This window comes from Mirounga angustirostris, unplaced genomic scaffold, assembly GCF_029215605.1.
Source record: "Mirounga angustirostris isolate CCGP_5_RB_7025 unplaced genomic scaffold, mMirAng1.0.hap1 SCAF_2, whole genome shotgun sequence".
Lineage (NCBI taxonomy): Eukaryota > Metazoa > Chordata > Mammalia > Carnivora > Phocidae > Mirounga > Mirounga angustirostris.
This window is the reverse complement of record NW_026991710.1, coordinates 153580783-153606098: the sequence shown is the minus strand read 5'-3', so window position 1 is coordinate 153606098 and position 25316 is coordinate 153580783. Positions and strand designations below refer to the sequence as shown.

Below are 25316 nucleotides of genomic sequence, written 5' to 3'. Positions count from 1 at the left end.
TGGAGCCGTCTCTGCTGAGCCAGCTCACTTTCCAGGTCCATCACCCATGAAGATACTTTTGGGGTCCTGATGAAGCTTAGAGCTTTGCATCAAGGCCACCGTCTGAGCTCTGGGCTCCAGGGAGGGTGTAGCCTCTTCAGGGCAGGAAAGAACGCCCTCATTCCCTGGGGAGGGGTTGTCCCGAGCTGACATCAGCCTCTTGTGGTGCAGTCCAGAGACTCCAGGGCCAAGTGGATACGATGCCCTGCCCCCATGCTCCCCACCCATGCCTGTGGAAGCCCCACACCACTGTGGCTCGGCCCCCCGCACTGCGCCCTCAGCCTCACAGCCCAATTCCATTGCAGAGCCCAACCAGCCAGGCCCAGAGAAGCCAGGTAAACAGTAATGAAAGCATCCTTTTTCGGCAACCACCACCTCTTCCCAGGCTAGCACAGACCTCCCCTCTCCTCTCAAGTTGGCTGAGGAATAGTTGCCAAAGAGTTCCTGACAGGAACCCCCTGGTATGTGGGCAGATCTCCCTCTCAAAGGTCATCTTTCCACTGTTCCTCCCTCCCTGCCACCCCATCAGGAATTTTTTATTTCACAGAGCTAAATACCACAGTCCTTCTCAGCTACGTTGGCAGCCTTCCATCAGAAAGCAGTCAACACACAGAGCCGAAGGCAGCACCCCAAAGACAAAGTACAGTGACCAGTCCATTAGATAAGCGTGACTCAGATCTATCACAGATGTCCTAGATCACAGCCAGACTGCCTTCTTTTGTCTTCAAAACTCTCCTTTTGGCTCCTAGCGAAGCCCACCAGGTCTCCTCGTCTAGCCAGGACACTCCCAGTTAAACCCTTGGCTGCCCTAGAAAGGGGCGAAGGACAATGCTAGAAAGACTGTACCACATAAATTGTTTTGTGGATTCTAGCATCTAAGGTAAGGTGGACGTCATGAGTCCAGGGTAAGCATAAGCATACTTTGTCCTCAGGTATGGCCACCACTTTAGAGTGACAAAGTGCCATCACATACATTTTTCCTGTTTGATCCCCCCCCTTTTTTTTTTTTAAAGATTTTATTTATTTATTTGGGAGAGGGAGAGCATGAGCGGGGGGCAGGGGGAGTGGGCAGAGGGCGAGGAAGAAGCAGACTCCCCGCTGAGCAGGGAGCCCGACTCGGGGCTCGATCTCAGATCATGACCTGAGCTGAAGGCAGATGCTTAACTGACTAAGCCACCCAAGCTCCCCTCCTGTTTGATCCTGAATCCTACCCTGGGAAAGAAAAGGCCAGAGGAAATAGGAGGCAAGTTCAAGTTTCAGGAGACCTTGGAAAAGGATGCTACTTAGGAGAGAGGTCTCCTTCTTGGTCCTGCATGACTGGGATGGAAGTACCAGAACCAAAGGTCAGCCTTAGGGTCCAGTCTATGAACATTCAGTGGCATGGGTCCCGGAGTGTCACAGCAGAACCTGGGTGCAGGTGCTCTTTCCCCAGGCCCAGTCCTCCTAGAGAGCCAGGTGGAGCACAGATGCCCTGGAAGGGGATAATCTGCTCATGGCTTCACCTGGAATGGCAGCATTTCAGAGCCCAGCAAATACTATATGCTAATATTTTGTTAAACTTGGCTAGGAGACTCATTCTTCTCTGACAATCTCTCCAAGGTTCCACGTGTAGCCCTTGGGGGGTAGGGGGAGAAACCCTAGAAAACAGTGTCGTAACTAGATAGGCTGGCTTCTCTTGTCAACATGTTAGGGAGAACACTCGTTGGAAAGACTGCCATTTTTAGACCTGGTGCTCTGCCCAGTAATGAGATTCCCTAGCATCACTGCTCAGTCCATGGCAAAGGAGGAAAACCAAAGGGATTCTACACTTTCCCCATGTAAGCACCAGGGAAGTCAGCTTGTCTGAACTAATGTATCACACAGAATAATAATATTCAACACTCACTGAGTCCTAAAACCACGGTCCAGGCACTGTAATAAGCACTTTATGTGAATTACCTCATTTAACTCTCACAGTGATCCTATGAGGTAAGGATCCCTCTTACCCCATGCTATAGATGAGAAAACTGAGGCACAGAGATTATTTAACTAGCCTGTAAGGCCACCAGGAGGCAGCCTGCCTCCAGATCATTCCAGACAGCCACTGGGCTTATACCACACCCAGAAGGGTGGATGGTGTCCCTGGAGTATAGCTGTCTCTTGCTGGGCCAGCAGAGCCTTGAAACAGGGAGGGAGCTGCTCTAACATGGGAGCCCTGGCCCATGGCTCCAGCCTCCCATCCCCCAAACGTGTGGGGCTGCTCGGATGTCAGTTGCCACAGAATCCAGTGACCCCAGTAGAATGTCCTTACCGGCATCCCCTGCTCGGTCCCCTTTGTCTCCTTTCTCTCCTTTTGGGCCTCGGTCACCTGACACAGAGGAGGAAAACTGGCATTAGAAGTGGAAACAAATCCTGACCGTGGATAAAATATTATCTGCAAGAGATGAATCAACCCAAACCCAAGACCTGAGAAACTCTCAGCTGGCAGAGCAGGAAAGATAAGAGCTTGAGTCAATTACGCTGCATGTTTTGGTCACCCCAGGAAGGAGGTCAGGGGGTTCCCTCCTAATTAAAGTGTAGAAGAGCAGCATCTAGAGTATGTGGTATTCAACAGGAAGAAGACGGGGCGAAGATATTCCTAGTAAGCAGTCAAGGTTTCAGAAGTGCACGGCCAAGTTTGCCCTAATAAGCACAAGAGGAAAACATGGCGGGAGGGTCTTCAGTGACTTCGGGATGACAGAGGTTATATGTCAGGCAAATTTACCGGGGCGGGGGGGGGGGAGGGGTGTTGGGGGGAGGCTAGGAAACATGAGGCAGAGCTTCCAGGGAAATTGTAAAATTTCCTTCTCAGGATATGGTGGAAAGAACAGAGCTCTTTTTCCAGCTAGCATCTTGTGCTACAAAGAAGTAGAAGGTCCTGACACCACTCCAGGGGGCAGTAAAATGACCAGGGAATTCTATTCCAAGTACCTCCAGAAAGATATCTGCAAGTCAAAAGCCTATGGCCTATTGTCTGGTGAAAAAAAGCAAGCCAGCAAGTTCCAGGGAAGGATGCCTAATGTGATCCAAGTTTTGAAAAAAAAAAAAAAAAATACCCCAAGGCAATCATATACATAAATGTGAATATGCTTAGAACAAGATCTGGCAGGATGTGCCCCAAAGTGTTTACAGTAGTTACTCTAAAGACTAACAGCTTAAGGGACTAAGGGGGAGGGGACTCCCTTTTTAGTTTATACCTTACGTACTTCTGTATTGTCAAATTTTTTCAACAAGCACGTGCTGCGTTTGTAGTCTGTTTTAAAATCATTTTTTAAAAAATGTCGATCATAAAAGGGAGGAAAACCTCAGCCTGTTCAATCACTAGCAAGTAGCCTAAAAGTTCCCAGCGATCTAAGACGCAGAGACCCTCCTAGACGGGGTGGGAATGATTAATAGTACTTTTCCTTCGTTTTCATTTTCACAGGTGAGGAGGTTAACACGGGGGAACCAGCACCCGATTTCCTCATCTTGCCCCGCAGTTACGGTGGAAGTCTGCACGCTCTTGAAGAGAATGTGGAAAGCCAGGGACTGACTAATAACGTGGATGCCCCTAACAATGAACAAGGTGACTGCCATCAGGAAGAAAACCAGTTCAGCAGGAACACTATTGGAGTGGAAATCTGAGAACTGAATGAACGTTTCAAATATGGGGGGAGTCAAAAGCATGGGATGGACTGTTGGGAATCTGGGGGTCCGGGGAAGGAGGTGGGTGTCCTGGGTCTGCAGCCCCTTGTTTCTCCCGCGAGCCTGTTCTCCCAGCCTGGCTTCCCCTGGCTACACCACTGAGCCGCAACCCCCAGGGACACCGCTTTGCATTTCTGCAGCAGTGGAGAGCTGACAGAAGGTCAACGTGACCCGTGTAATCCTCGTGACAGCCCTCTGAAGAATGGTATCATGAGGATTTCTGGGTTTGGGACAGAGAAACTAAGGTCTGACAAGGCGAAGTGGCTTGTCCAAGGTGCCTGAGCTAGCTGGTCGGTGGCAGAGCCAAAAGGCAAACCCCGTCCATCCACTCCAGTGTCCACGCTGGCGCCAGGGGCTGGTGGTGAGCAAGGCTACATGGGTGCCCGGAGATTCGTTATTACCTTTGAACCCGCGCATGCCCATGGGTCCCATGGCTCCCATCTTCCCATCATCGCCCTTGGGGCCTGGCAGTCCTGGGGTGCCTCTCTCCCCTGGCAGCCCTGGGAAGACAGAGGACAAGTTGTGGAGGCTCAGACTCAGAACTGGAAGGGCCTCTGCAGGTCATCATCTGGCCCAGCAGTCCACCTCAACCAGGCATCCCCCTGCAGCTTTTCCTTCCTGATTCTTCTCAGTTAACTTAAAGATGCTGCAAAAGCAAGTGTCCAGAAGGTTAGCACAAACCTTCCCCAGAGGCACCTTTTATCCAGTTAGGCTGGACCCCTTCCCGCCCCGCCGAAAGGTCCAATCCTATTGTGAGTGATGGTGGTGGTGCCCGCTCCATTTGGGAGATGTCCCTTTACCTCCAGCTATGCTGGAGATTTAAATTCAGCAAACTTTTTTTTTTTTTTTTTTTTTGAGTACTTTCTATGTGTCAGATACTGTTCTGGAGTCTTCTCATAAAGCATCTCATTTTATCCTCACAATAAACTGAGGTATTATTTCACCTATGTTACAAAGGAGGAAACTGAGGCCCAGAGAGGTTAAGTAACCTGCCCAGGGTCACGCAGCAGAGAGGGATCTGAGCCCTGGCCTTCCTGAACTGAAAGCCTGTGGTCAGTCAGCTTTGTCTCAAGCTGGATGAAAAGTGCTTACTGGCATTTAGGGTAGGAGGAAGATGAAGCACCTCCCCATCCTCTTTAAGAAAAAAGCCACGAAGATCCCTTCCATGCTGTACATCCAGGGAGGTATAGCTGAGGAGATCCCAGGCTGAGGAGGACGGAGAAAGTCAGCAAGGCCAGTGAATGGGATGGATGACCTGCTGGCAGATCAGGCCCCAGGGCTCCTGGCCACGAGGCCCCGTGGCCACTGACTGCATTTCACCATGGAGAGCCAGAATCAACAAATGCTTTCACCCAGTGAGAGCCTTGCCCACCCCCCCCCACCCCCCACCCCCGAGGCCTGACCTAAGCCCACAGTTATCTCTGTAAACCAAAGAACTCTTAATTAACTGATTACTTGTTCTTTCCTGCTTTGGATGTGAGTTGGCTTTCTCTGGTCTTTTTCCGTAACTTGGAAAAACCTGTCTTCCAGTTATTATTTCTCCAGGGCTAACATCAAATGTCTGGAAGAGGACGCGTGGCCCCAGAGGATGGTGGGACCTCAGAGAAGGGCTGATTGGTTTCTTTTTTTCCTGCCTAATGCAAGGTACCTGCTTGGAGTCCAACCGCCTAGTTGCCGCAGAATTCTAAATCTAATATGAGATATGCCCAGAGCTCCCCATCATACAATTTAATAAGGCAGAAAAAATGCTTTCACAGCTCTGTGAGTATCTAGGCATCCTCGGTTCTGAATGTGGGGAGTTCCCTTGGAGGGGAGCCAGGAGTGGAAGCCGGGCTGTGGGCTCTCCTTCTACTAGCTTCTGCCCTCTCTCCTGTTCGCAACCTCCTCGAGACTTAGGAAGCGGATGGTTTAGAGGTGTAATTCCTGACATTAACAGACATCTTTCCCCGAATAAACTCCTCCTTTTCTTGCATTGTTTAGAAGGCTTTGCATTCTTCTAGAAAACTGCTGCTCACAGCAGAGACTCAGAAGTGAACAGACTGGGATGCCAGGTTTGATAAAGTCACAGGACAGGAACTTCTGAGACAATGAGTTGAAGAAGAACGCCCTCTTTCCAGAAGGCCAGAAGCTACCCTCCCCACCAGCCACTGGATCTTCAGAGCTGTCACTAGTCTGTTCATTGATCTGGGCAGAATCAGCAAGGAGGAGGGAGCATCAGGGGTCTGCTGACTCGGGAAACACTGAAGAGGTAAAACATACTTGCAAAACACCCTCCATTCCTTCTGAAGGCCTTGGTCACATGAACCCTGACTCCTGGGGTGGGACGTGGCTTCAGGGAGCTGTGAGCCTCTCGTGCACCCCTTTCCTTCACATCCTGGTACTTTCTATCGAGAAGTATTTGCTCCATCCTATTGTTATACCTACAACCTATCAGTCTTTTGACAGAACAGGGCATTTGAAAATAGGTTGATTGGGCATTCTCCCAGGGAGCCCCATCACATATCAAGGAGAAAGTAGAGGGCCAGGGAAGGATTGGGGCACCCTCCCCTTCTTGGTATGCGCAGCTTCCTCCCGGGGCTTCCCAATCACCTCGAAGTCCAGGTAATCCAGGGATCCCAGGCTCGCCTTCCTTCCCTTCATCTCCTGGATCACCTTTGGGGCCCGGTGGTCCTGAAAGGGTTACAAATGGCACCAAAGTTAGCAGGTAGCTTTCTGGAACAGGATACCTGCAGAGGCAACAAAAACTCCCTCTTAAAGAGAGGAAGAGTCAGCATTATGCTTTGGGAGCACACAGCCCAGTCTTGTATGGGTGCAGGGGGAATCAAGGAAAGCTTCCTGGAAGAAGTGATATCTAAAGTGAAATCTCAAGGAGGAACAGAAGGTGGCTAAGTAAAGGGAAGACTGAATATCTCTGATCCACACCCCCTCCCCACAACAAATGCACACGCCGAGGCCCTAATCCTCAATGTGATGGTATTTGGAGGTGGTGCCTTTGGAAGTGGTCGGGTTTAGACGAGGTCATGAGGATAGGGCCCCCAATAAGACACACCAGTCAGTACTCTTGCTCCTTCCTTCCCTCCCTCGCCATGCTTGGGTGCTCTTTCTCCCTCTCCCTCTCCCTGCACCATGTGAGGACACAGCAAGAAAGCAGCCACCAGTAAGCCAGGAAGAGGGCTCTCCTCAGAACCCAACCGTGCTGGCACCCTGATCTCAGACTCCCAGCCTCCAGAACTGTGAGACATAAAGGTCTGCTCCTTATGCTGCCCGGGCCATGGTATTTTGTTATAGTAGCCTGAACTGATTAGACAGAATGAAAGGGAGAGTTCCAGGCAGAGAGGACAATCCCTATAAGAGCTTAAAGAAAGAGAGATGTGAGCTACCGTGGGATTAGAAGCTGGGGACACATGATAGGACGAGAAGAGTGAGCAAATGGGGGTCTTGGAGGCCTGGCCCAAGTGTTGGACTTGACCCTGAGGGCTTCCGAAGCGGCAGCGGGGCCTGAGGGAAACACGAGTGTGATCAGATCTGCACACGAGGAAAATGGCTCAGGCTGCCATGTTGGAAAGTGGCTCAGGATGGGAGGCCATGAGGAGGCCGCACCCCGAGTGGGAGGCGGCAGAACCCTGAATTAGGGAAGTGGTGGCCTGGAGGGATGTGAGTGGCTGTGTGGAGGCAGAACAGACAGACCTTGGCTAAACGTAGGTGAAGGTGGGGGAGAAGACCAGGATCATGTCCAGATTTCTGGCTTGAGCACCTGATGGGAAGAAGGGGGCATCTAATTGCTCCTGAGCGGGGCTTTCTTCCAGGGCCAGACTCCACTGTGGCAGGGATTCCAGCCTATGTGACTGGATTCAGTCCCCACAACGAGGCTGGGTGTTGAAGTTACTTGTCTGAGGCCACACAGCCGGGTAGTGAGAAAAGGAGTGCAGGTTCCAACTCCGGTCTGTCTGGTCCCATCCCTGCTGCCTCACTTGTCACACAAGATGGCTCCCTGTTCCCAAAACGCAGTTAGACCTTTCCACCCCCCAGCCTGCTGCCCGCCAGATCAATCCCTTATGTTTTCCTGTCCCTACCCCCACTCCACGTGGCTCATGGCTGCCTCCCGGCCAGAGCTTCTCCGAGCCAGCGTCCTGCGGAGGGTGGGCACAGCCACCTGAATGGACATACATGGTGCCATTTGACACTTATCTCTCACCGCCTTGTCCTCCACTCATAGCTGTACGTGTTCTTTCTTTCCTAACAAAATTGCCAGCTCCATCCTTGACATCCCTGACCCAGCTGTGAAGATCCAGACGCCAAGCTCCCCACTCCTGCCGTCTTGTGACAGAAAAAGAAGACCCAGGAAAATGCCACAACCATAGTGCAGTGAATTGAAGAGCGTCCCTTCAAAATTCATGTCCACTTGAAACCTCAGAATGTGACCTTATTTGGAAATAAGGTCATTTGCAGATGCTATTCATTAAGAGGGGGTGATGCTAGAGCAGGGTGGGTCCCAACCCAATGCAGGGTAAGTCCTAACCCAATGCAGGGTGAGTCCCAACCCAATGCAGGGTGGGTCCCAACCCAATGCAGGGTGGGTCCTAACCCAATGGCCGGTGTTCTTAGAAGAAGATAAAGCACAGACAGACACACAGGGAGAATGCTATGTGACAAGGGGGGCTGAGTGTCTACAAGCCAAGGAATGCCAAGGATTGTCAGCAACCAACAGAAGTTAGGAAGAGGCCAAGGAGAATTGTGTCCTGGAGCTTACAGAGGGAACATGACCCCAGGGACACCTTGACTTCGGACTTCCAGCCTCCGGCATGGTGAGAGAATCAATTTCTGTTGTTTTAAGCCACCCGGTTTGTGGTCCTTTGTTATGGCAGCCCTAGGAAACCAAAACATGCACACTCACAGCATAGCAGCAATGGATTGCACAAGAAATATTTGGTGAATGAATGAGATCAGAGGGTGTTAATACATACAAAACAACCAGGCAGCCAAGATTGAGATGTACTGATACATTCCAAAAGTTGGCACCGTCCTCAGACCCTAACCCAAGTTGACAGCCGTTTAATGATTCCATGGCACATACACAGGGAAAAAGCAATCAGCGACTTAAAAATGCACACATAACACACAAATCATTTAAAGGGGACCAGGTTCTGTGGCCATCTTCCTCTCTTCTATGAAGAAAAGCAAAGTGAGCCTGGCCATAGTGATCCTAGTTTTCAGATGACAGCGTTAAGACACAACTCAGATTACACAGCAAAGGAAAGGCATGGTGGAAGGAGCAGATGAGCTTTACACCCCCATTCCAGCAATCTCTCTGTCAGGTCAGAGCGGCAGCAAGGGAAACTGAGGGCTGCCTGGATGTCTGCACTGCACGAGTTGTCCCTGGGAAGGATGTCCTTCTCCCTGTGCCCAGTACACTCCCCGCCTTGTCACTCTTCTTTGTCCCTCCCCCACATGGAACTCAGTGCTTCCAGAACATGAGCGGGTCAAGAAGGCAATGTACTGAACACTCGAATTTGTTCTATTTGCTCTCCTGTGGGCGTGACTCAATGTATGGATCTTCCCAGGAGTAATTCTTGCAAAGGGAGGAGGCTGCCCAGGGAATGGCCCGGGTGGTGGGGCATCAGGGCGGTGGAGATCATTTGGAAGGTAGGCACTGGCTATGGATATGGAGTGTCTTGGGCTCAGGTCCTGGTTCTATAAAATCTAAGTTAAAGTTTTTCCCCAGACATCTGAGGAGTAGGTGGATTACATGACATGCTGGATATAAAGGGGCTTGGTAACCTTTGAGTGGCAAGGCCATCCTGACCATCTGCGCCCCCCCCCCCCAAGCCTTCACCAGAACTATGCCAAGATCACCACGTATAGTCATTCTGAGCTGCCCCTGAAATCACCTTGCCAAGCTTGGCTGGCTCATTCAGGGAGACGCAGGTCTGGAACGTCCTACACGTGGGTAGAGTTTTTAAGACACAGATGAGCGGTTATTAAGGGCCTTTACTGGAGATGAACTGGGAGGAAGGCAGAGTGGACAGTACAGGTGTGTGATGATTTCCAAGCCTTTGTCCTCCCCTTAGATGGAACTAGCCCCACAGACTTAGAAGGATCTAAACTGTGGCCCGTGTGAGTCTCATGGGGCCAGGCTGCCGGGGGCTCCGACGACCAAGCGCTTCTTCGAATCGCTGCCTGTGGGGAATGCACACTTGGGGTCTGACTTTTTATCATTTTCCCAGGAACCTAGGCCAAAAGTCTTGAGCTTGCTTTGACTGCTCCCTTTCCTCTGTACCCCATACCCCCTTTGCTCACCAAGGCTCATCATCGAGGTGATTCCCATGTCATTTCTCTACCTCCTTCCTCACGGCTACCACACTCATCCGGGTCTTGCTCCCAGCCTTTTTTTTTTTTTTTTTTTTTAAGATTTTTATTTATTTATTTGACTAAGAGAGACACAGCGAGAGAGGGAACACAAGCAGGGGGAGTGGGAGAGGGAGAAGCAGAGTTCCTGCAGAGCAGAGAGCCCGATGCAGGGCTCAATCCCAGGACCCTGGGATCATGACCTGAGCCGAAGGCAGACGCTTAACGACTGAGCCACCCAAGAGCCCCGCTCCCAGCCTTTTTAAGGACCTCCTTGTCTGCGGTCTCTCTAAAACCCATTAATCTCGTCAGAATCGAGTGAACTCACAGTCTCTGAGGTCCCTTATAGCACAAGGGGTCACAGCCCCTCTATCGGAGACCCCTGAAGATCATTCCCCACCTGACCCCTTCCGCAAACTCACACTCTGATGCTTCTGGACACAAGCTCCCTCTCACCTCAGCGAAAACATTCTCATATGTCCCCAAACATCCGCCAGATCTTTTCCTTTTCAAGAGCCCTGTCCCCCTCAGGCCTGACACTCACCTCCACACACACACCATTCTGATCTCTCAGGGCCCCTGGGCAGAGCTCCCAAAATCTGAGAACTGGACAGCCCCTCAGACATGACTGTGCTCATGGGAGCACCCCTGAACCTGGGCAGGCCACCCTGGGCCCGCTCCCTGGGCCCCGTCACTCATCCTGCACCATGGTCCCCAAGGAGGACAGGCCCTGTGCCTCACACACCGTAGAGAGTCTACGAATGACTTCTGGGCAGTTGTAGAAGCTATTACGGTATCAGCGGTCCTAATGGTACGCAGCTGAGCTTTTTAAGTTCTTGACTCTTGGCACTGTGACTTGCTCATCTCTTCTGTCACTCGAGCAGGCCAGAGCATGGAGGTGGTCTGGGATGAGGAGGAGTGGGGTCTACTTCTCCTCCACTGGGAAAATGGTTCCAGAGCCCCCTCTACTCTGCTTCTGGTCCGAGGTGCCAGTTTCTCTGTCAGCCCACTGCCTACATGGGGGACGGGGAGGAGGAGGAGGACGGAGGGAACCCTCCAGCCCTGTGCCCTGGGCCCAGGGTGTCCTCTCAGAGCCCGCCCACCAGTCCAGTCCCGTCCTCCCCCACAGCCCCAGTGCAGCTCTGCCCCCCCCGGGGGCTGCCCCTGGGCTGCACCAGCTGGAAACATCTCCAGAACAGAACGAAGGGTATGTGACTTGAGCACTGGGTTCTTCTGGGGCCCAGCCAACAGGGAGGGAGAAGCAATCCGTCCACCCTTCCCAGATCCTGGCATGAGCGATGGCATAGGGGACCTGCCTGTGCTGGAAACAGGACAAGGAGAGCTGATGAAAGTGGGCCTGAAGCCAGCAGAACCGTGACCAAAATCATAATATAGACACTGCCCCCTGTACCTCTTGAAAAGGAAAAGATCTGGCGGATGTTTGGTACCGTTGCTATCAATCAATCCCAGAGTGCCTGACCAAAGTGGAGTCCCTCAGTTAATTGCCCTCCTTCCCCCCTTGACGTCACTGGGGCCCTGGGCTGTCAGCTTCCCCTCTACAGTTTTGCACGCTATCCCACTTCCTTCACTGTGTGTTTGGGGCAGGGCCCATCAGCTGCACTGAGCAGCCTGGGGGACACGGCCCAGAGGTCCGGCCCAGCTTTCCTTGGAGCCTCCTGGGCTGAAGGGCGGTGGGCAAGGCTGGTAACACTGCTCATTTTCAGGGCAGGCTCTCCACTACCTTCCCAGCAGAGAGGCCAGTGTGGAAGGTGACAGGACAGTGCCATCTGGCCCAGGGAGCTGCCGCCTAGTCCCTGCTTCCCAGGCCTTGGTGGGGCAGAAACACTCTTCATATTGGGCCCCATCCACAGAGATGCTTGATCCCTCCAGCAAGTCCCTATGCACTAGAGGCCAGAGTTGGAGCCTGGGACCCGAGGTCTCCCTCCATCACGTCAACGCTTTATAAACACTGCTGGGCTCTCCAATGCATGGTGTGTTTTCTTAAAAAAAGCAGCTCACACGTAAATCTGCCCTGCTGGCTTGTTTTCATTAACTGAGAGATGGATTTTCAAGTCCCAGCTAGGCCACTGGCTTGGGATTTGACTTGGGCAAGTCATTTCTCCTCTCTGGGCCTCAAATCCTCAACTGTAAAACAAGAGGAGTGGACTAGGTGATTTCAGAGCCTGTTACTACTGTAAGGTTCTGTGATTCTGTAACCGTCCATCTAGCAAACAGGCCATCTGAATATGGTGGAGAGTCCTGCCTTCCTGCCTGGCTCACACCTTCCTCCTCCTGGATGCCTCCCCTCTCTGGTTATCCGCCCCTCCTGGATGCCTTCTCTCTCTGATCATCTAAGTTCTCTGCTTCTTTCCAACCACAGACAGATTTCAACAGACATGATTAATACTGAAAATCCAAAGCAGAAAACAGAAAGCACTGTCGTGAGTGTACACGAAAGACAAGCTGGAGACAAAATTCATAGAAAACTGGATAACGAAGTGAGAGAATGAAAACCATTTGGGGTCAAGCCCCAGAATAACATAAATAAGGTCATGTTTGAAAAATACACATAGTTGAGTATTTGTGGATTCTGCACAGCCAAGGGCAAAGAGTGCAAGAGTGCAAGTGTGCGTGTGTGTTTAAAGACTAAGACAGGAACTGGACAAAGTTAGGGCAGAAAGGCCATTCCAGAGAGCAGTATGGAAATGCATAGAAGCTTAGCTGGTAACACATCCCTTATCCAAAAGCCAGGGTAAAGTTTTGTCTCATTGAATGGATATGCCAAAGAGAATCCTTGGGAATCATACCAGTTGGGTCCCTGGAGACGACGAGAGAGGGAGGTGGGAAAGGGAGGTGCCCGATGCAGTGGTGATCCCAGGAGCCAGAGGGACTGAGCAGTGTTCGTCTCCAAAATCTAGCAGCCCATCGAGAATGCAAAGCTCGAGGACTGGAAGGCAGGCCTGGGCAGGACAGAGGTAAAACTTCTGGTTCCAGGGAATGGAGGGTGAATCTTAAGAACCAAAGAAAGACTACTTGGAGGATCCCACTGGCAGAACCTTCACAAATGGATGCCCAGAGCAGCTTCAGTCCAAACCAAGGAGAACGCACTTGCAAATTATAGAAGCAGGCAGGCTATGAAATGCTCAGAGAGGCCCAAGAGGAGGCGCCAGCAGGAGGCATTGTGATGTTTCCTGACTGCAAGAGGAAGGAAGTGGGGAGGGGCTACACCCCCCCCCTCCGCCAAATGGAGTCCAAGGGACCACACTCTTTTCTTCCTTCATTGCTCAGAGCTGGCAAATTTCCACCCTAGGAAGCAGGATGATCAGTGACAAGAACATGGATTCTGAACCACAAAGACCCACATTTAAACCTTGACTTTGCCACTTGCCAATTGGGTAAGAAACAGTGGGAAAGTTATCCAAGTTTCTCATCTATAAGATGGGGACAATAATACCCGTTTGCAGGATGTGAGGATTAGTAGTCCTTAATGTCTATTTAGAGAGTTAATGTCAACACAGTGTCTGGCTCAGAGTGGGTCATAATTTGGTACCGTTGCTATTATTAGTAATTACCTGACAGACTGCTGTGGGCAGAGGGGGCCAAGGAAGAAAGAAGATGGGAAAAACTAAAATCCCAGGGGTGTGGATCTGGAAGAATAAATTCTACCTCCTGTCCTCCTTTGATTTCTGGGAAGTGAAAGCCTGGGTGTCCCAGGACAAGAAAATCAATGCTCTGACTGTCCAGGTTCAAGATCTAACAGTTGCTTCACCAACATATACGGGGTCCCAGTTCTGTGCACTGCGCTGTCAGGTGCTGGGGGGAGCAGGGGGGATGCTAGAGGGTGGGCCGGGGTGGACTGCAGTGTGGTGAGCACTGGGCAGTGGGTTCAACATCCTGGCCTGATCACTGAATTTTACACTTCAATGGGTGAACACTGCAGCATATAAATTATACCTTATTAAGACCGTTTGAAAACACAAAGTCCTGGGTCAGATCATTACCAGCTGTGTGGCCTTGTGTAAATCAGGCATTTCCTCTGGGAGCCTCAGTTGTTTTTCTGCAGGAATCCTACCCTGCCCTCAATAACAAAGCCTGCCTTCAACCAACCTCACAGCCGGTCGTAGGGACCCACTTTAAAACAAAATAATGTAGACTGGACTGTGGACTGGAAAAGACTATGCAAATGGAAGGCTCCATCATTCCTACTTTCCACTCTGATACACGGAGAAGCTCAGAGGAGAGAGGCTTCAGTGAGCTAGAGCGGCTGGCGGGGTTCTCGCGGGAGGTGGGTTTGAGTGAGATCTGAAGGATCAGTGGGATCTGGATGATGAGGAGGAAGAGGAAGAAGGAGGCGCTGAGGTAGGAGGAATAGCTGGAGTAAAGCCAGGGCAATGGGAAGGGCGGGCTGCGTCTCTGGGGCAGTGACAAGACGTGTCCCACTGGACCAGATGCTTCCCACGGGGCAGGGGGGTGGACACTGGCTGTTTATGGACCATATATGACCCACAGAATTAGACAAATAAAAATTTCTAGAACATTCCATGTTTCTGGTTTCTGGTGAAAAATGGGAAGACTTTGTCAATGCCAGGCCCATATTCCAGCCTGGCCCAAATGGGGTGGACCTGCCATAGCCCCTACTACTCCCCTGACACCAAGGTCACTTCACTCATGGACATTGCTCGACTTGTCCCTACAGACTGTTCCATGTATAACCTCTGGTAGACGGGAACAGTCAGAGGAGAAGGCAGGGAAGTCAGGCTGGGGTCAGCTCTGGGATCAGAAAAGCTTGGGTCCAAATCCTGGCTCCATCACCTCCTGGCGGGAGGCTGTGAGCAGCTTCCTGAAGTAGTACACTCACCGTTGTTTTTAAAAGACATGGGTGTTATACACAAATAATGAATCATGGAACTCTACATCAATAAAAACTAATGACGTACTGTATGGTGACTGACAACATAATAAAAAAAAAGACATTATATGGCGGTAGCTACACTAGTGGTGGACATAGCATAAGGTATACAGAATTCTCTAATCGCTAAGTCGTACACCTGAAATTAACGTAACATTGTGTGTCAACTATACTTCAATAAAAATTTAAAAATGAAAGGCATCATACAAGGCATGCTTGGTACAAGCCACGGAACCTGCCATAGCTGGCGCCCACCGTGGTGTCATTATTGCCTACTGTCAGGCTAAGGAGGATTTATTGAATCAGGCAGAACTTGGGGAGCCCTGGTGGAGTCCTGAGCGGGGTGGGGGGGTGATGTGGGAAAAGTGCGTTTCACTAAAGGTACCGCTGACGGTGATGCGTAGGGCAGACAATAGCAGGAAGGCATGGGGGGGTGGGGACCAGTTAGGCGTGGAAAAGAGAGAAGCTTGCTCTGAAGGCTCTAGAGTCTGCAGGCCTGGGGCAAGAATACCAGCGGAGGCCTACACATTTTTTTTTTTAAAGATTTTATTTATTTATTTGAGAGAGAGAATGAGAGAGAGAGCACATGAGAGGGGGGAGGGTCAGAGAGAGAAGCAGACTCCCTGCCAAGCAGGGAGCCCGATGCGGGACTCGATCCAGGGACTCCAGGATCATGACCTGAGCCAAAGGCAGTCGCTTAACCAACTGAGCCACCCAGGCGCCCCGGCCTACACATTTTTGCCATTACATTTAAGAGCTATAAATGAAGCTAACAAATTGTTAAGTAAAATGTGTTCTTCTGCCTGGATGAATATACTTCATAACAGCCTGGAAGGCCAAGTTCAAATCTGGGATTCTCCATTCCTTGTGGCTCTAGGCATTGGAATACCACGACCCTGGAGGAGCGTGCCTCCCTGTTCCCGGCCGGAGCCTGCAGCCTGACCCTCTGCTTTTCCACAGCAGGAAACACTTGGAGGCTCCTGTTGGCACATCCAAGCTCTGACCACCCGGTCTCCCATTAGCCACCCTTGGCCATTCTCATGCCCGGGGGGGGGGGGGGGGGGGGGGGGGCGGTGTGCTGAGTGTACTGTCTGGGAGGTGGAAGGGAGGTTAGGGTTATCCAGGGGAGACACCTACACAGGGTGGAAAATGGGCACAAGCCATTTGGGCAGAAAACCCCAGGGTCCTGTAGGGTAAGACTGAATAGCGGGGGCGGGTGGGGGGGGCATCGACTCCCCAGGGCAAGTGGGTTGGGGGAGGTGGGGCGGGGGGACCTCCTGGGCCCTTCGGGAGGGGTGCGCAGGAAGAAGGCCGGAGCTGGTAGGGCCCAGGCAGGCACTGTGGGGTCGGGTGGGCCAGGCGGCTACCTTTGGTGAGGGAGATGTTCCTCAGCGCGATGGAGTGCTCCCAGTCCTTGAGGCGCAGGTCCTCGGTGACCGTGCGGAGCACCGTCAGCTCCTGCTGGAGCTGCAGCTCCATGCCCCTGTGCACCAGCCGCAGGCGGCGCGTGTCCTCGCTGGCGTTGCTCAGCAGCACCTGCAGGTCCTGCAGCCGCGTGGTGTGCAGGGCCACGTCGTAGGACAGGCTGTGGTTGAGGCCGCGCAGCGCGCCGCCCACGTCGGCCAGCTCCTCGCCCAGGACGCCCACCCTGCGCGCCAGCCCGTCGAGCAGGCCCGCGTGGCGCCGCAGCAGCAGCTGGCTGTGGTTGCTCTCCACCTGCAGCTGGTAGAGCTCCAGCTGCGCCGCGTCGCTCTGCTGGCCCGCGCGGTCCCGCAGCAGGGCCACCGCCTGCTCCGTCTGCGCCGCCTGCGCCTGCAGCCCCCACAGCGCGCCCTCCAGCCGCTGCACGGCGCCCGCCAGCGCCAGCAGCGAGTCCGACTGGTTCTGCAGCGCGTCCTGCACCTTCCACACCTGCTCGGTCGCGTCCGCCTGCCGCGGAGCCTGCAGCAGCCGCAGCTGCAAGTCCCGCAAGCTCTCGTTCAGCCGGTTCACGTTCCGAGTCAGCGCCTTCAGGTCGTCCGGGGAGCTCCGGGGCCTGGACACTGCGGGGAGGGGGGCGGGGGGTGCGGAGGAAGGGAGAGGGGAGAGGTCAGCTCGGCTGGGGAGGGTCCCAGGTCCCAAGAGGCAGGCCTCGCATGCAGTAGGTGCTCGATAAACGCCAGGTGAAGTTTGGCAAGCAGAGGGTGACTCTTAATAGATCCCCGGCACGGTGCTAAGCCAGTGGTCCCCAAGCTTGTCTGTCCAGTAGGCTCGCCCACAAAAATTGTGAGTAAATTGGTCTGGGGTGTGACCTGGGCTTTGGCGTTTTTCAAAGAGCCCGAGATAATTCTAAGGGGCAGGCCAGTCGTACTCATCTCCCCATTATGTCTGAGGTCGATCCCTATGCTGTTGTCATTTCTGCATGTGGAACATGACTGGCCATCAGCAGTGTCACGTGGTTAGCGCGAAGATATTGAGTGTTAGCCTCTCAACCGAAGGAGGCAGGTACCATTCTTATCCCCCTCTAGGGTCCGAGCTGTTAAAGTCGCCCAAGGTAGCCCAGCAAGTAAGTCATGGAGCCAGGATTCCACCCTGTAGGCTTGCTTGCTCCAGAACCGGGGTGCTTCCCTACAAGTCTGCTCCAGAATCGTTTGAAGGAGCCGTGCCAGCAGTGGACTCAGCCGGGCTCTGGGCAACACTGTACTTCCCAGCCTCCTGGGTTCAGGGTCCCACCACTCCATCCCCTCCCTTGCTGGGCAAGGGCCCCTCAGCGCAGGTACAGATGCTTTTATATTCATCCCTTCCCTTCTCTGCCCCCCCCCCCACCCTTTTTCTAAATCGTCTATTTCCCTCCTCAAGCAACGAACCCCTCTCAGTGACTTTTTGCCCTTTCCTCTCGGAGAGGTTTCCTTTTCTTGGTGATAAGTAGCTATTTTACAATACTAAGGGGAGGGATGTGCATCTCAATAATTGCAATCTGGTGTCTCCTCCTGGAAGCTTGCAGACTGCGCTGACTCAGGTATACCAGAAACCCTGGTGCTAGGAGCCTAGGGATGCTTGCGGTCTGTTCGCTGTGCACTGGCCAGGGTGGTACCCCCCTCTGCTCTGCACACTAGAGAAATGGAAACTAGTAGAAGTGGGACAGAGTAGGAGGTGGGGGCAGATGAGGCACAGAGGGAAGTCTGCCTTGGAAATCTTGGAATGGGCACAGCAGGGAACTTCATCCACAGCCTGTTCAAACAATGAGAAATTGGGATAGGATAGCTCTCTTCCAGAACCTCAGGCAGGGAAGGGGACAGATAGTTGTGCGGGCGCTTGAGCCACATGAAGACCAGCTGCCACCATGCCTCTGGAGAAACTATGTCATTTAAGATTAGATTCAGAGGCCCATAGCGCCACGTAGGGCTTTGAAGTTCCCATCTCAGCTTCTCCCTCCCCCAGAACTTTAATCTCCAAGAAAACCACACGCCAAGTGGTGACCCACTTGGCACCCACTTTTCTTGCTCCATCCACATGCATCCCCAATCTTTACAATCTGCTTATACCTGCCTCTCTGCCTTCAATTACTTATAACTGTTGGAATGTTCTGCATTCTGTTCAGACTGGAAATTTGCCTTCCTGTAGTTTCTATCCACTGACCCTGCCCTTTGGGGGTCATATAGAGCTAGTGAAATATTTTTTTCACAAGACAGCTCTTCAGAATTTCAAATTTTCTGATTGAAAATCTGCATTTCCTTCATCTGTTCTCTCCTAACTAGGTTCTAAACCTCCATATATCCTGGCTGCCCTCCTCTCCATATACTTCAGTGTGTCCACATCCCCTTAGAGGTGGTGCTTGATCTAACTGTGGTTTTCCAAAATGCGGACAGACTGGGAAAAGTATGGTAGAAGGATCGTCTCCTTCATTCTGGGCATGAGACTTGTCATGTGGTCCAAACTGGACCGTTTTGCTTCATCTGTCTGGGCTTTTCAGACTTTGGCCATTGGATTTGGGTCTATGCAGTCTTTGGTGAAAATTTTCCCCAATTTCCAGTGAAAACACTGACGCTGAGAGAGTCTAAAGGAACTGCCTAATGGCATGCTTTCTGCCTCCTGGTCCAATGGTTCCTGCCCCTGCTCCATGCTCTGGAAGCTTAGCTGAAGCGTTGTCAATAAGAGTAGAGGTTCTGGGGAAACGAATCCATGACCCAATCACAACCTAAGTAACCACAGGAACTGTCTGCTGAAGAAATCATCATAGGCCAGGATTTGATTTTAAAACCAGTGTGTTTGTCCAATGTTCGACCCAGATTGGTACGCAAGTGTTAGAGACAGGGCGGTTGGAAAACAGAAAGCCCGATAATTTGGTTCCAGTCGCTGCCCGTGATGCCCCTGGAGTTCAAAGAGACACAGCAGCTTATTGGATGCAGTAAAGAACACTCTGGGCTTTGCAAATTCTGGTTTGAAACCTGGGATTTGTGAGTGACTAAGGGGAACAGGGCAACCTACTTGCTTTAAGTTCCAGGCCTGCTTACACCATGAAGTAGGCTATCTCCCTTACTCCCCCTCTGCCGGCTTCCCGCTCCCTCCTTCCCTCTGCAGGTGGTGCCCATGCCTGACTGGTGCTCTGTGCCCTTGGAGGGCCCTGGCCTTGCCCGGCAGGCCCCCTCTCAGAACCTGCCAGCTCTGGGGCCCCCTCTCTCTGTCCAGGAAACTGGGCTGACAGTTGCCCATGTGGTAGTGATAGTCAGCTACCCCTTCCTTGAGAGTTTATTTGGGTCTTTTATTATTGTTCATTGCACAACCAATATTAACATACACCCAAATAAAAGAAAGAAAAAAATTCTCCCACAATCCCACAACCTCCAACAAAGCACACTGGTTTTCTTTCTGTTTTCTTTTTCTTGCTCCATCTGTAGACATCCCCAATCTTTACAATCTGATTTCAGAGGGTTTTTTTTTTCTGGTATGATTATTTCATAAACATGTTCTCATCCTTCTCTCTGTCTTTCGTAATTATAATTTTGGTGGCCCCCCCCATAGAGTCCATCAAGGGGATGTGTTGTAATTTGCCCATTCTCTTACCATTGAAATTTTTTTTTCAATCATAGACAATAAATGCAGGAAGGTCTCTCCTTGTTTTGAAAATGTTCCTAACGATAAATTCCCAGAAGTTAAATTAGTAGATCAAAGGGTATAAACATTTTTGTGATTCTAAAAAACTCCAGCCAAATCACTTTCCCCCAAAGTTACATCTATTTATGTGCCCATCCAAGATGTTCTAGGCTTCCAGTTGAAACAGTGCAGCTGAGTGCCCCAATCCTCATATTGTTAATTTCACAGATATAAAAAACAGTACCTTGTTATTTTTTACATTAGTATATTTACATTTGAGAAGTGGCCTTTTGAAGGTACTGCATTAGCTCAAAGGAAAGGTTTTGACATTTTAGGTACCCACGCTAATCAAAACAGAAATTACTTGGAGGGGTAAATAGTCTCTGGGCATCAAATCATGCTGTATAAGCCCAGAGCAGCCTCCCTTTTTTGGGGGGGATCATTTACCCACCCCCAAAATGAATTATCTCCTTCCAACAGTCACAGAGTGTTCTCAGCCCACACCACCACCACCACCCACCCTCTTCCCCCATTTAATTCCTTCCAGATGTTTGCTGTCCTCAACAGGGAACAATTCTTCCTTGAGTGTGACTCTCTTAATTCATATTTATGCAAACAGTTCGTTTATCTCTCCGCCTGGCATATTTTCTTTTTAATGTGCTTTCATTATTCTTCGACCTTTATACTTTCACAAAGGGGACAAGAAATCATAGAGTAACAATCATAACTGGCATTTCCCAAGTACTTGCTATGTGCTTTTCACACGAATACACTCAATCACCTAACAACCCTATGAGATAAGTTTTACTAGGACCCTCATATTCTGAACGAGGAACCCGAGACACACAGAGGTTAGGTAACTCACGAGGTCACACAGCCAGGAAAGGGAGGAGACTGATTTTGGGTCCCGGGCAGTATGGTTCCAGAGCTCCTGGCTCTTGACCCCTCTGCAGTACCGCTAAAGGATGGAAGGCACAGAACCATTTTTTTTTAACAGAGACATGCAAATATGGGGAATAAGCTTTGAAGGTAGTGAGTTCCCCATTGTAAACCCAGGCGGGAGTCAGGCTGCTCGGCAGGAATCATGTAGACATTCAAATTTGGATTCTGATTCAGTATTGAGTGCTGAATCCCAATTAACGTGTTCCTGCATGTAATACTGTACTAATATATGATGAATGCATTAGGGCCTGCCTCAGGCCATGCCCGGAGCTAGGAGGCTTGCTCACACACATCTCCTACAGCCTTCTTACCTGCACAGCGATTGAGCCTTGCCTTCCCACCTACACCCCGGCCCCGAGTCAGCCCCCCACTCCATAGCTGTCCTTTATATTCATGAAAACAAACAAAAAAATCACATGCCTGGTAAGTGAAGGTGCTCCAGATGTGACTGACCATAGAGGCTGTCTTCCCCAAAGGCATCTGGCATACCTGTACGATGCCAGCAAGGCAGAGGATCTGGGGGTGGGCAGGGAAGAAGAAAGCCAGGCATTCTGTCTGATGTTTAGTGGCTTAAACCTTGGGCCGTGGTGTTAATAAGCCTTTCTCTTTGTATAAAAGTTCACATCTATCACCTTACTTAATTTTCAACATAGCTCACCTTGGGAGGTAGGCAGGGCAAGTATTCATCATTTCATGTAAGGATGAAAAAAAAGAAGCTCAGAGAAGTCAAGAGATTACCAGGAGTATAAAATACAGAAGAATCGGGGTCAGGTGTCCCTTAATCCAGCACACCGTCCTCTACCCCTGCTGCTGGGATAGTCAATCACATACTGAACTCCAAAATCTATATGGGAAAGCAGGGCAGTAGATGACATTTATTAAGCACCTGCTGCATGCCAAACTCAGTTCTTATCTCTTATAGGAGATTCCCTCTTCCTGACAACCTTACGAAGCTGGAATTACTATGCCCATTTTCAGATGAAGAAGCTCAAGAAGGTGACAGGGCACAAACAGGCTCAGGCTTCTCAGTCTCTGAAGGCCGTGCAGGCTTTCCCACTTTTCCTCCCTTGCACAAAACAGCATAGGGCATCTGTCCCCTGTCTTTGGAGGGGAGTGCTGTTGGAGGGTTCTGGCAGGCCACCTGAGCAGAGGCCCTACTCCAGCCCACAAGTCGGGAGGACTAGTTAGTGGCTTGGGAGGGCACCAAGTGAAGTGGCATCTGAGCAGTCTGAGGGAGGGTGGCCCATGCTGGGGAGGCTGCGGGTTGGGGGGCAGGCGCTAGAACACTGCTGAATGCCTTGCAGTTCTCCTGTAGTCCTCCCAAGCCTGCGGGCAGACAGTATCACCACTTTATACAAGAAAACACCAACACTGGAGATATTAGGTAACTAGCACAAGGCCACCCTGCTCGTAGGAGTCCTCCCTTCTTCCATTTGCCACGAGGACTGTACACAAGTCCTGCCTTGTGTCCTTTTAGGCTCGTGAGACTGAAGGCAGGCAGGTGGGTATCAGAATTCAGAGATCATATAAAAGGCACATGTGGGAAAGGATGGGGCTGAAATGAAACAGCAAAGTGAGCATGTAGATATAAGCACCAAGAGAAAGAAAGGTAATTCCGGTGGTCTGCAAAGCTGGCTTGAATGTGTTGAGCTCTGGATACACGTGACTTTAACAGAAAAGTGGAGCATAATTTTCCTCCTGAATTGCCGAACGATGAGGTTATCAGTAGAACTTTAGCACTTACAGTGATGCACAGCTTTATTAGGGTTCTCTTGACTTCAAGACGCAGGAGAGAAGCCGGGCCAGCCTCAGGGCATTCCCTGAGCTGTCCCACAGGGCTCCAGGCCAGAAGGGCACTGTGCTGGGGGACTTCATGCTCTGCAATCACCATTTTGAAATTTTGAGAATTTTTTCTTGGAGTTTGTGTAAGTGAAGTCTAAAGGGGCCCTGGCACCTTGGCTCATGTGCAGCCCCACCTCCCACCAGCCTGGGATGAGGTCTCAGCCTCCCACTCCCACCTCGGGGGCCCATGCCACCCTCTCTTCTGGCCCCATGGGGACATCAGGGTCCAGTCAGTTCCTACGAGGATCTGTACTCACGCCTGAAAATCTTCATGCCTGTTACTGTCATTGTAAACAGCAAATAAAAACCAACATGACAGGTGGTGAGACAATAGAAGAAAAGAAACAGCTTTTTTTTCCTGCTTCTGAAACAGAGAACCCTGCATTTTCATTGTGCACTGGGCCCTGTGAATTATGTAGCTGGTCCCGGAGAAAACTAACAACCGTTCATCCTCTGGGGCCCATAGAGAAACCCTGAACAGGCAAATCCCAGGCAGGTCTGTCTTAGTTGGCTTGGGCTACCATAACAGAAGACTGGAGCCTGGGTGGTTTAAACCACAGACATTTATGTTCCAGTTCTGGAGGCTGGAAGTCTAAGATCAAGGTGCCAGAAGGGTTGGGTTCTCCTGAGACCTCTCTCCTTGGCTTACAGACGTGTGTCTTCTAGTTAGATCCTCATGTGGTCTTTTCTCTGCATGCGCATGCATCCCTGCTGTCTCTTCTTCTTCCTATAGCGACATTGGTCCTATTGGATTAGGGCCTCACCCTTCTGACCTCATTTAACCTTAATGACCTCCTTAAAGGCCCTATCTCCAAATGCAGTCACATTGGGGGTTAGGGCTTTCATATATGAATCTGGGGCAGGGGGTAATTCAGTCCATAATGGTGTCCTTTAACAACCAGTTACCAAGAGCTGTACAGGCAGAGAGAATAGGTTTCTGCTGCCCTCTTGGGAGTACAGAGAATAATATTTAGGACTAGCATATGTAATCTACTCTTCCAAACAGTTGTGCAGTGAGAAGTGACCAGAACAGGTGACTATTGAGGGGAGCAGGTTTGGTTCATACTGTTTGAAGTTTCTAAGGTACCTCCAGGCAGAGATGTCCAAAAGGCTATTGATACTGGATCCCAACCAGGAGAGAGTTAGAAGCAGGAAATGCAGCTTTTGGAATCACCAGCCATACATAAATGTTGATGTTGTGCAAATCAATGAGGTCAACCATGATGAGAGGACAAGTCTTGGGGTGGGGTTGGTGCCCTGAGGGGAGAGGAGAAGTTCTGGTGCTACTGATGAGCATTAACAGATATTCTGTAATGTCACCTCAGACAATGAGCTCTCTCTGTGCAAGAGAGGCATGTGGTCTTCCAGTCCTCTCCATATCTAAGTGCTGCGTTTAAAGCACTCCATGAAGGTTTATACCAACACTGGAGACAGCCATGTAGGTTGGTCAAATAAATGTCCTCACATTTGTGGCTGGCAAAGAGAGAGATGGGCCGGGAAACAATGCTCGGCCTTCCAAGGGGCTCTGCATGGCTCTCATTCAATGGGCCACTGCCAGGGGCCAATCACTTACAGATAGATGGGGGAACTTCCTGGCAGCCCCAACCCAGACACCAGGTGAGCTTTTTACTTCTGTGGGAAAACCATAAAATCCTATAAGAGATCCCGAAAGGATCACCTCAAGAATTATGGACAAACTGGTCCCTCTTCTTAGAATGCCTTGTCTTTCCATAACTATTTGTCTTAATCATCATTCAGTTCACACTTTGAGAAGCCCTCCCAGAGCCTTCTCTACTCCCAATTGGATAGAATTGTCGCTTTTATCTCTATTATACTAATAACCATAAAATGCAATGCCAGAGTTAATCATACCCATTAGCCTGTCCCATTATCCTGAGAGCCCCAGGACGGCAGGCACCTTATCTATTTATATACCCTGGGCACTTGTTCAAGGAATTGAGTGGGCAAGACACAGGCAGGATTTAAAACAAAATAACTCTTTTTTTTTAGTATAACTTAAAATTACAGTACTATAGTGGGTTGAATAGTGTCCTTTCAAATTTATGTTTACCTGGAGCCTCAAAATGTGACCTTTTTTGGAACTTATCTGAAGATGTAATGAGTGAAGGTGAGGTCTTACTGGATTAGGGTGGGCTCTAAATCCAGGGACTGGTGTCCTTATAAAGGAAGAGGACACACAGAAACACAACACGGAGAAGGTGGCCATGGGAAGATGGAGGCCTAGATTGGAGTGATGCAGGCACAAGAGTAAGAACACCAAGGACTGCCGACAGCCACTGGAAGCTTGGAGAGATGCAGGAAGTGGATTCTCCCTCAGAACCTGCAGAAGAACCCAACCTTGCTGGGGCTTTGTTCTCACACTTGTAGCCTCCTGAACTGTGGGAAAGTGTGGTACTTTGTCAGGTGGCCACAGGAAACGAATACAGGTGTCCAAGGCTTGGCA

General features: G+C 50.8%; 1 protein-coding gene across 4 annotated transcripts in view; it reads right to left on the bottom strand.

Moving 5' to 3' along the window:
* SCARA5 (scavenger receptor class A member 5) overlaps positions 1–25316 on the bottom strand; it is a 118137-nt gene that overhangs the window by 30574 nt on the left and 62247 nt on the right. For 2 of the 4 annotated variants that reach the window (XM_045880069.3, XM_045880068.3), the window contains exons 4-8: positions 21431–21526; positions 16363–17037; positions 6331–6411; positions 4143–4241; positions 2330–2386 (exon numbers count right to left, since the gene is read on the bottom strand). In XM_045880069.3, the coding sequence (XP_045736025.1) occupies positions 2330–2386; positions 4143–4241; positions 6331–6411; positions 16363–17037; positions 21431–21526 (1008 nt within the window). The remainder of the gene's footprint in view (positions 1–2329; positions 2387–4142; positions 4242–6330; positions 6412–16362; positions 17038–21430; positions 21527–25316) is intronic. The other 2 variants (XM_045880070.3, XM_045880071.3) reach the window with 1 other exon arrangement.